General features: G+C 24.7%; 2 protein-coding genes across 5 annotated transcripts; one reads left to right on the forward strand and one right to left on the reverse strand.

Annotated features, from left to right (window-relative positions):
- Positions 1–467: 467 nt before the first annotated feature.
- On the reverse strand, positions 468–10,585 carry LOC126865072 (ubiquitin thioesterase otubain-like). Of its 3 annotated transcripts, none has more exons than XM_050617158.1 (10): positions 10,417–10,585; positions 8,518–10,035; positions 7,968–8,409; positions 7,647–7,862; positions 7,342–7,571; positions 7,143–7,258; positions 1,992–2,044; positions 1,374–1,673; positions 1,078–1,278; positions 468–862 (listed from the first exon to the last, which is right to left on the reverse strand). In XM_050617158.1, exons 2-10 carry the CDS (start codon positions 10,023–10,025, stop codon positions 665–667), a joined length of 3,264 nt encoding a protein of 1,087 aa, XP_050473115.1. In that variant the 5' UTR covers positions 10,026–10,035; positions 10,417–10,585; the 3' UTR covers positions 468–664. The 3 variants fall into 3 exon arrangements, with proteins under 3 accessions (XP_050473115.1, XP_050473114.1, XP_050473116.1); XM_050617157.1 differs by having other exon boundaries at positions 8,518–10,038; XM_050617159.1 differs by lacking the exons at positions 7,143–7,258; positions 7,342–7,571; positions 7,647–7,862; ... (1 more) ...; positions 8,518–10,035; positions 10,417–10,585 and adding an exon at positions 2,111–2,270.
- Positions 2,557–4,183, forward strand: LOC126865080 (DNA polymerase epsilon subunit 4). Of its 2 annotated transcripts, XM_050617181.1 has the most exons (3): positions 2,557–2,639; positions 2,910–3,180; positions 3,606–4,183. In XM_050617181.1, exons 1-3 carry the CDS (start codon positions 2,590–2,592, stop codon positions 3,744–3,746), a joined length of 462 nt encoding a protein of 153 aa, XP_050473138.1. In that variant the 5' UTR covers positions 2,557–2,589; the 3' UTR covers positions 3,747–4,183. The 2 variants fall into 2 exon arrangements, with proteins under 2 accessions (XP_050473138.1, XP_050473137.1); XM_050617180.1 differs by lacking the exon at positions 2,557–2,639 and having other exon boundaries at positions 2,744–3,180.
- Positions 10,586–10,668: the final 83 nt, after the last annotated feature.

A 10,668-nucleotide genomic window follows, 5' to 3' on the forward strand; every position in this document is an offset into this window, starting at 1 on the left:
TATTTTAGAACTATTTCTTTTTTCAATCATATAAATAATTTAAGGCTTCTATATAATAAAGTTTAATTTCACAAATATTTATTGTATTACTATAAAATGTTAATTAAGGTATTTAACTTTACAATGAATTTAAAACTACATTCTCTATTATATTTCTCATATTGTTATTATGATATATAATTTATGCTTGAAATATGTCTTTCAAATGACTTACAATACATAATTATAATTAATGTTATAAAAATTATAATCAACATATCATCCTGATAACATGATCTGTTGTGTGATTTTATTTAAAATTTATAATCTCAAAATTGTTTAAGAGAATAATTTGTATTAATAATGCACTAAAGAAATCATGTTAAATTCTTTGTTATATATTTAATAAATGATTAAAGGTTGTGAACAATTTAGTATGATTATTAATAACAAAGACCCACCTTTTGTATTTTCTTAAAAAACACAGCTTTTTTTACATAAAATTTTATAATTTTATTGAATATTCTATAAGGCTTAAATTAATTACTTACAATTGTAATGTTACATCTAACCAAACAAAAATTTTATGAGTTTTGATTGCGTACACAAGATATAATTTGCTAAATAATTAATCTTTGTTGTGAGATTTTTTAAAAAGTTATGTGCCAGTTAAATGTGTGATTTATCAAGGATATAGAATATCATAATGACCAGGGCGATATAATAAATGAACAGCTGGAGTTGCACCTTCAGGGAAATCATGTGCAGTTACTTCAGTTCCAGCGCCTCGATCCATATAACGAACACGTACACCAGTTCCTAAAGCAGTGCTCATAGCTATAATGTGAATGTGATCAGATTCTTTGTACATTGGTTCCACTTCCTATAAAAATAAACATTCTTTAGTAATTAATTTAATTAATACTGATTAAAAAATAAACTATATATATTAAAAATATAGAAAAATTATAGTTAATATATGTATATATTGTATATTATATATAGAAAAATATAGTTTTTGTGTCACATAACGAATTCTCAAAATAAACATAATATTAATTGTAAATATTGGTATAGAATAGTATTCATAGTACTTACTTGACGACAGAACTCTGAAACAGTACGTTCTCCTTCAATAAAATGCTGATAAAAATCAGCTTCAAGCCGTAATTGACCAGAGGTAATTAATCTAAGATATACAACAACATAATCAGAACATCCTTGTTCATTGAAAAGTTTATGTAATTCAATATAGCTTGACTCTGTATCTTCTCCTACTTTATCAATTACATCCATAAACTGTAATACAAAGAAACATTTTCTGTTTTGAATATTTAAAATAATAAAAAAAATAAAAATTTATCAGTATATGATTTATAATAAAATGTATTTACCGTATCATGAAAATCTTCAACTGTAAATTGGGGGAAACCTAATGCTACCAAACTTTCTTTACTTTTTAATGCAAGTTCCCGAAATTTTTCATATTCCTCTTTATTTCCAATTAACTTTTCAAGATATGCATAACTAAAGGCTCTAAAAAAGCAATTTCCATCTGGTCTAGTTCTCCTAATATATGAATATTTTTGACCTAATGCTTTAGCTTTCGAAAGGTATATTTCATCTTCAGAGTATTCACGTTCCAAACTTTTTATGGATTCTTTCTCTCCAACCAAAGCAATGGATTCAGAAATCTGGAAGATAACGACTTTATTTCATATTTTTATTTCCTTTTATAAATATAAAATAAAGAGATGAAGACAATAAGTATTAAATTAGATTGTTTATATGTAACCTATCTATAATATGTACACTTAATTTACAATTCATAATAAGATAATTAGTAAACAAAATGATTATTAAACTCAAAGATAAAAAACAAAAATGGACCCTAACGACAATTATTAAATATGGTTAATGGAAATAATGTAATTTTTTTCATAAAAAATAAATAGTAACTATAAGAAAATTAAAAAAAAATCAATTTATAAAGAACGATAACATATATTAACCTCCATTTCGATACGTCTTTGTTGTTGAAGAATCAACTCATCTTGGTTGATATCTGTAATAAAACGAATATGATAAGTTATATATTCATTCTTTCGAATCATAATATATATTTAAGAACCTGTATTTTCTGTTAATTGCTCTTTGCAAGATTTCTCTTCCATATTTCAAGAAGTTTTCATAAATTTTGAAACGACTGTCAAATTATCAGTCGTAAATAAAAGCCCGATGTCCATGTGGAAATTGAAAAGGCATTTACCATTGTATTAAAATGTTTTAGATTGGTAACTATATCTCTCGAAATAGAGTGGGACGAATATTTAACAGAGTGCATTTTTTATTATATTCGTGTATATTATACAATTAAATTTAGTAAAATGATATTACAGAAAAGAAATTATTGTTCTCTTCTCTTTAAAGTTAAGGAATAAAAATATTACGTTCCACCACTAGAAAGTCATGTCTGTTATCACTAGACTAATGTAATCCGCCAAATGTTAAATAACGTATAATTTGAAATTATATGAACATTTACATTTATTTATTTTTAATATAACTAAAAATAAAAGATTCTGATAATACACAACCTTATATATAATAATGTATCGAAAACATAAAGTTTATTATTTGCACTATTATATTAGATATCCGTAATTTTTAAATATTATATTTAATACTATTTAATTTTAGTTAATTATATCGAACTTATAAAAAAATATTCATACGAATCAATATAAAATAAAGTATTCGCTACTTTGAATTTTTTGATATTAAAATTTAAAGATATAAATATAGTTAAGAAAATTTAATATTAACTGCTGAAAATTGAACAAATATTTTTAATAAAATGAATTTTACTATATGTTACGAAATAATTGGATTATATCAAAATTTTGTTCTTATAGCTTAACTTATTTTAGTGCACCTGAAATATCAGTTCAAATTAATATAAATATGGCAAATTTTGAAGAGGAAGGAAGTGATAAAGAATTAAATGAAAATATTATTAGTACAGGAGGAGAAAATCTTCAAGATTTTCAAGAAGAAGCTGAAAATAATGCTCGTATCGACGAAGAGCAAAAGGAAAAATTAGTAAAATTACCATTAGGTAGAATAAAAACAATTATAAAGATGGATCCTGAAGTGAATATGGTTAACCAAGAAGCTGTTTTCTTAATTACAAAATCTACGGTAATTGTAAAATGTATCTCATTTATTTATGAATTGTGAATAATTTGTATCATAATATTGCTACTATACTACAATAATTACAAAGTTTTTAAAAATTTGTAGTCAGTAAATTTGAAACAATTGTGTTATGCATGTTCTTGGGTTTATGTTTCACTTATATTCCTTATTTTTGTAAATAATTAAATGCCAGTTATTAAAGAAACATACTGTATGCAAATTATAATATAATTTACATTAAAATCTATTATATAAATCATGTTATTTATCAAATTATTTACTTTTATCGATTATTATTTTAATTTCACTAAATTAAAACATTTTAACATATACATATAAAGAATGAAGCAGTTTTTGTAATAAATATAAATAATAAATGTTTCGTGTGTGTGCGTGTCTTAATTATTAAATCTTATATCTTATTACAGGAGCTTTTTATTGATTCTCTTACTAAAGAATCATACAAATATACAGCACGAATGAAAAAAAAAACTTTACAAAAAAGAGATGTAGAAAGTGCAATTGATAATGTTGATGCACTTGTATTTTTAGAAGGAATGCTAAATTAAAATTTAATGGAAGAGGAAAATACATAGTTTTTATTTTTGATGTAATATAGTAATAGCATTATTTTTGTACGTTATCAATAAAATTGCATTATTATATTGAACAAAATTATGTATATAGGTTCTAATTTTCATACTTAATGCAAATATTTATAAAACATAAGTGAAGAATAAATTTACAATGATACATTTTTTATAACTTATGACAATTTAATGTGTAATGCTATAATATAAATATAAAAGTAATATAAAAGTAACAATATTTTTTAAATATGTGAATTAAAATAAACCCTGAAATTTTATTACACCCAGTACATAGTCAAAGAAAACCTAAGTCTTTAAGAAGAAGATACGAAATTGAATGTACATATTCTTTGTATGAGGAAGATAGTGGTTAAATGCATTTTGTTATATTTATATTAAAATTTATTTATTTCATATTTAACATGTATTTTTATTGTAAAACTCATTTAATACAGTTATATAATTTCATCTGCATGTACAAAGAACTGCATAATTTTTTTATTATACAAATAAAATATATAAATTAAATTTTTATTAACATACACATTTATATATTTTTAAAAGTATTTTAACATTATTCTTTTAAATATTCTTAAGTTATTTGTAATACATCTTGTATAATGCAGAATGAAATATGTATATCACAATTACTTTTAATTTTCAATTTAATATTGTAGTATTTGTGTACAATGAATAAACTCTCTAGCTTTCTTTATTTGAAATGTCAAAGAATATTGTTCATGTGGAAAGGAGCATTTTAAAAATTTAAATCTAATACATAACTTATGAGTAATATAAAGACAAAAAATCAGTCTTATTTTACACATGCCAATTATTTAGTTTTTATTGTATCAATTGCAAATCTGTAGAGATCATACTTAAAATAAATAATGGTATATATAACAATATATGGTGTCAGAACAGAGATAAGAACCTATGAATATACAAAATCGAATTATTAAATGAAAATATTTAAACTTATTCATTTTTATTGAAAATGGGAATAAAAATATATCTAATAAAATAAAGGGAATAGATGTGGTTAAAAAAGTATCTTTTTCAGAACTGTTTTTTTAATTATTTAACATTACTTTTTAATTAGAATTGCACTTCTTTACATATATTTTAGAATATAAGAAAAGTTCAATGATATTTTGTTAGAATGTCCATTCTGATTTCTTTAAAATATTTTAATTAGTACGACTAAATTTTGCATGTAATTAAAGCCATTGGGTTTTCAATTAATTAAAGAAGGATGATATTAATAATAAAATATTATATGTATTCTTTACAAAAATATTTACTTATATCATTAAAGCTTATAATAGAAATTATATAAGTTTGCTTCTTATAAATGAATATTTCTATTTTGTTCCATAAGTCTTTCTGTTTAAAAAACAGGATCACAAAAATTTCTAAAATATAAATTATTGATTTAATGCAAATAATTATTGAAATATTTTAAAGGAAAACAATATAACTTACAAAATATTTCTCTTACTATTTGCTGATACGTATATGGCTCGAATAAAAGATTTAATTAACAATAAGTGATCAATTAACAATAAGTAATTAAGACAAAGATATTTAATGGTATTCTCCATTTTCAAAATATTTTCAACTGAATATTTTATCAGCGAAAAACATTTACCGTGGAATCAACACATCATTTATGAACCACTCTCTATGAGTTTACTAATTTATACCAACATTCATATTGAATATATGTACTACTAACGAAATACGTAACTGTATTTTATTATTATACTCAATAATATATATATATATATAACATAAGCATATCACTTACATTCAAATGGTTCAATTTATGAATTGAACCATTTCTAGTTAACTCATCACATTATTTAAAATATTTTGGAATCAAGCGATCAGAATGGTACATTAATTTATACATTTTTTCTTGAACTATTTTTTATTATAATTTTAAAAGTGACAAAAACATTTGTTTTTTAGTTTCAGGGTATTTCATAATAGTTATAAAAAAATATACTAATGCAAAAGATAATTCTGAATATAAAATGTCAAATTTGCAAAACTTAATTGTTATGGAAGTATTCTCAGTGGAAACTTCTAACTTTTTCCAATATTAATATAACTCAGTCACTGAACTTTTTTATATTATCCAAATTTTAGCTTCTCGAATATTTGTTTTGTTAACATAGAAAATTATGAAAAAATTATAAACAGCCTTTTCAATTGTTTACATAGAATCTTATTTCCAAAAATTTTAAATAAAACTTTGAAACTTTCATTAGAAATATTTTCTTAATTATATAATTTCGAAAGTATGTTCATGTAACATTTTGCATTTTGAATCATTCTATTTTTACATTCTAAATGATGTAAATTTTGATATGAACATTATCAAATATCTTAGTACATCAATTACATGCAAGAGCTACTATTTCAATTGTAACTCAAAAACAACAGAATTTAGAAGATATCAGAATTGTTGTGTAAGTTTATAATAAAAAATTGTTTAATGTTACATGGTTATTACATTTTATAGATATTAGATTGCAGACACATTATTTGAAACAATTTAAGATAAAAAGATCCTGAATTCCTTTCATTGCTTTCAGTTTTTTTAAATACAGGAAAAATTATTGAAACAACTTCCTGCATAACTATATTTTGCACACTATATTAAGATGCTATGTAATATTATAATATTTGAGTATTATATTTGGATTAAATTGAAAGATTATTTATATTTTGCTAAGTATTGAAACTATTACTTTTTATATATTTTTGTTTTTCCTTTGTATTAATAAATTCTTTATTTATAAATATAATGTGAAAATGTGTGTATATGTGGTTCCATTTTATATGGATTAAAAATTAATCCGTATTTTTGAAATTTTAATTCATGGTGCATTGTGAATTTTAGTATGATTGTAATCTTCTGTATTTTAAAATACATTAGAATTGTGTTTTTTTTTAATCTAAAGTAATACAAATTAATTTTATACATAAATCAATGATTTAGGTAAGAATTTAAATTTCTTACCTAATTTTTCTACTATTGTTAAACAAATATTAGTCACCAAGTTATAAAATAAATTGTACTTTGCAATATTTTTGCATAAGTAGATACGTTTTTAAAAAATAAATTTTCATTACAATAAAAATAAAAAAATATTTTTATGACAAAAGTTACATAAGTATACTTTCTAAAATTCATCATCAATATGATTCCAATATTGTGCTAAAACTAATGAATATTATTTATATTTGTATGAAGGAAAGAATATATAAGAATTCATTTGGGAGTACTATGTATATTATTGTATAATTATACATGATGGATGCTAAGAGATTAGGAAGTAACTTGCCATACTTTTTACTTCTTACGTTTAGTTTTACGACGCTTACAGTCCCCTCCAAAAGAACTTTGATTTGGTGGACTTGAATTTCCGGTCTTGGTGTGATTGTATAACTTTTTTAAAAAGTTCTCAAAATCTGCCTCACTATTCAATGTATACAATCGTTTACAGAGTTATACAATATCGGAAACCACAAGATATTTGTGAATTTAACAAAAATTCAATACCTGGTATTTGGATCTATTTGTTGGCGTCTTTTACCATTATTAGCCGTTCGTGATGGTGGTCGTTGACCTAAGACAATTCTATACTGAACACTATGTGTATTTGCTCTTAGGTGTTTTAAATTACCAGCTTGACAAGCTGCCCAATCTGTGACATCATATACTGCTCCTTCCATACAGGCATAATAATGCCAAAGAAAGCCCATTAAACGAGACTCTGCCCAAATGTCTCCCTAATTAATTTGAAAAATGTAAATTTAAGAACACAGTACAATCCATTTGCTTTCATATAACATTTTGATAATTACTTCTTTTGCACCATGACGTATTTTACATTGAGCACAATATCTTGCTGCATAACAAGGACGTTGTGTTGGAATTCTTTTGTGCCTTAAACCACAATTTGTACATCTTATTGTATTTGCTGCCTGTTCCATCTTTCTGTGAAGTTGAGAGAGTAAATCACTTAATACACCCCAAGCTGCTTCAACTTGTCTAGTTTGATCAAATGCTTGTCTACGTTCCTAAAATATTGAGAGTGTAGTACAAAGATAATATGAACATGAAAAATATAATTTTGCTTTGGGACAAATTTTTTATTATATAGTAAGTACAAAAATATGTAGTACCGGTTCACCAATTATATCAAATGCATGTACAAGTATTTTGAATGCTTCTTCCGCACCAGGCTGATTATTTTTATCTGGATGAACCAAGAAGGCCTGTCTCTTATAATACTTTTTAATATCATCATCTGAACATGTTGGCGTAACACCAAGTATACTGTAGGGATCCTTTCCTTTACAAGCTAATAATCTTTTCATAGCCTCTTCACCAGTGCTAGGTAATGCAATATTGGCTTCAAGACCACCATGTATCCAATTACTATTTTCTTCTTTTTCTTCATTTTTAGTTTTTATTTTACGCCAAAACGCAAATTTACTATTACCAAACCAATTATCCAATTGCTTGCCAATAGCATTCAAAATACGAATTTTTGAGAATGTCATAGCCATATAAACCCATAAATATTTTAAATATAGTATAGTATGATACCATCCACATTTTCCACTAAAATATAAACACAGAAGTCTGATTACTGATACTATACAAAACATATTAAAAAATAGTACACTATAGAATTCAGTTAGAATACTTCTTATATTAAGCATTACTTACAGAAGAATCATAAGATTAGCACTCATGCTAACTACATCAGATACTAGATGTAGTAACCAATGAAATATTTTTAATCCAATTTTAATCCAATGGGTAGCATATTTATTTAAGTTTTTATATAAATCTTTGACTGGTGATTCCCTATTTTCTCTTCTTCGATTTCTTTGAGCCTTTTTAATTTGTGTTTTTTCAACTTGAAAACGTTTAGAATTCTTTTCCTTGGTTACCTTTTTTTCTTCTTTATTTACTTTATTCACAACCTGTTGATTTTTCTCTATTTTTTCAGAATAAATAGTTTCACTGGAAGTGTTTATTATATTTAAATTATTATTTATTTGTATGGGACGTTTAGGAATATTTCCAGTAGATTTAGGATTATTATTTTGAACTTTTGAATTATTAAGCATCTCTCCTTTTTCTGCTTTCTTAGATATTTTAGAAACTTTTTTCTTTTCAAATTGGTTTGATCTATCAAAACTATTTATTTCATGAACTTCAGTTGGTGAACCAAGATTATCTAATGATACCCAGCGTCTTGGGAGGTTCGAATTATTTTTTTCTAATACTTTTCGTGGTATTTGTATTTTTGGGGAATTGTGATCATCACTACCAGATGAATTTTGTCTCTTTAATGTTGTAGATTTAGATTTATTCTTTGAATTTTTATTAGAAACCTTCTTATTTACAGATTCTGTTTTGGGTTTTATAGATTGAACTGTTAGAGGAGATGGAGGTGTTGGAGCAGATTTTGTTAGAACATCAGAATAAGAGGGTCGCATAGGTTTAACTTCCGCTACCATACGAGGTTTCTTATGTTGAAAGTCAGTTGAATTTCTAGGCAATTCTTCAGGATCTCTAATATCTATGTTTGGTTGCAGTACTGGGGTTACATTTGGAGATCCACCAAAGGGACTATATGTACCAGACTGGTTTGGCGCCCAATTACCAACCAAATTCTCAATTAATTGTTTTCCATTAAAATTTTGAGTTGGTAATTCAGATGGTACATTCATGTGTCGATCATTAAAAAGACCATATTCTCGATCAATTATGTTTTGATTTCTGTAAGATGTCATATTTGAAAGCTGACATTGTTCTGCCATAATTTGTGAAGCATTTCCATAAATTACATTAATATAATTGCCTCTTCCAACATCTACAGTGCCAATTAAATCATTATTTTCATTTATACCTAAGTGATTTACTGCTTGAGATGGAAAGTAGATTGAATCTGAATAATTCGACATATCTTGCATATAAAGAGGAGCACCCATTGGAGGCATGGATTGCATTGTGGGTGGATTAGAATGACAAGATTGACCAGCAATATAATGTCTTGTTTGATTTGACGAATAATTTCCCCAATTATGAGACGTAGTTTGTTGTGGATTTACACCAAATTGAACATAATGACCATTAGAATTTTCTAAATCTGAAGTCATAGCTTCAATAATTTTATCTAAAGACATACGTTTAAAGCCAGAAGGTGACTGTTGTTGCTCTGCCATATTGTGATATCTTCTTAAAAAAAAAAAACATTATCAAAATTGCATACATGAGTAACAAAATATTTTTATTGAATTATATAATAAAAAATAAAATTCTGTAGCAAACATTCTATTAAACGTAGGTTTTCTTTATACCATCAAAAACAAGTTATTCTGTGATAAATATTGTATTTTCCTTCTTTGAAAAAAAAGAAAAATGAATAATTTGAAACTGTTTGCGGGTTGTATACAAAAGAAATGTAAAAAATCTATACAATAGAACAAAAACATTGACGTAAACAACTTTATTTAAATTACTTGTGACATAGAAAATAATCTTAAATATAATTTGATAACCTAAAACAAATGTTTCTTTGTAAAATCATATCAAGTATAACGATGTAATGCTTACATTTATCGGCAAGTATATCACTCTTGAATATCCGTTTACATTATACTTAAAATAAACGGCTTCTTAACATATTGCAAAGGAAATATTATATTTAAGTGATATATACAATTTTAAAGCATATACCATGCGGTTAATACAAAATCAGTCACTATATTTATTCGTGATCCGCACTACCAGCAGATTCATAAACGGATCATATAAATAGTTTTCTGTCTGTATACATACAACCACGTATATAATATTGTTGCGAAA

Source organism: Bombus huntii, chromosome 4 (assembly GCF_024542735.1).
Source record: "Bombus huntii isolate Logan2020A chromosome 4, iyBomHunt1.1, whole genome shotgun sequence".
Lineage (NCBI taxonomy): Eukaryota > Metazoa > Arthropoda > Insecta > Hymenoptera > Apidae > Bombus > Bombus huntii.

What these genes read in the sequence shown, in the direction of transcription:
- LOC126865080 (XM_050617180.1), top strand. Translation starts at nt 2,851, where the DNA reads ATGTTACGAAATAATTGGATTATATCAAAATTTTGTTCTTATAGCTTA. An exon ending in TCTTAATTACAAAATCTACG is followed by an intron (nt 3,181 to 3,605) that starts GTAATTGTAAAA and finishes ATCTTATTACAG; the next exon opens with GAGCTTTTTATTGATTCTCT.
- LOC126865072 (XM_050617158.1), bottom strand. Translation starts at nt 10,025, where the DNA reads ATGGCAGAGCAACAACAGTCACCTTCTGGCTTTAAACGTATGTCTTTA. An exon ending in CAAATAGATCCAAATACCAG is followed by an intron (nt 7,259 to 7,341) that starts GTATTGAATTTT and finishes TACATTGAATAG; the next exon opens with TGAGGCAGATTTTGAGAACT. An exon ending in TAAGCGTCGTAAAACTAAAC is followed by an intron (nt 2,045 to 7,142) that starts GTAAGAAGTAAA and finishes GTTTTATTACAG; the next exon opens with ATATCAACCAAGATGAGTTG.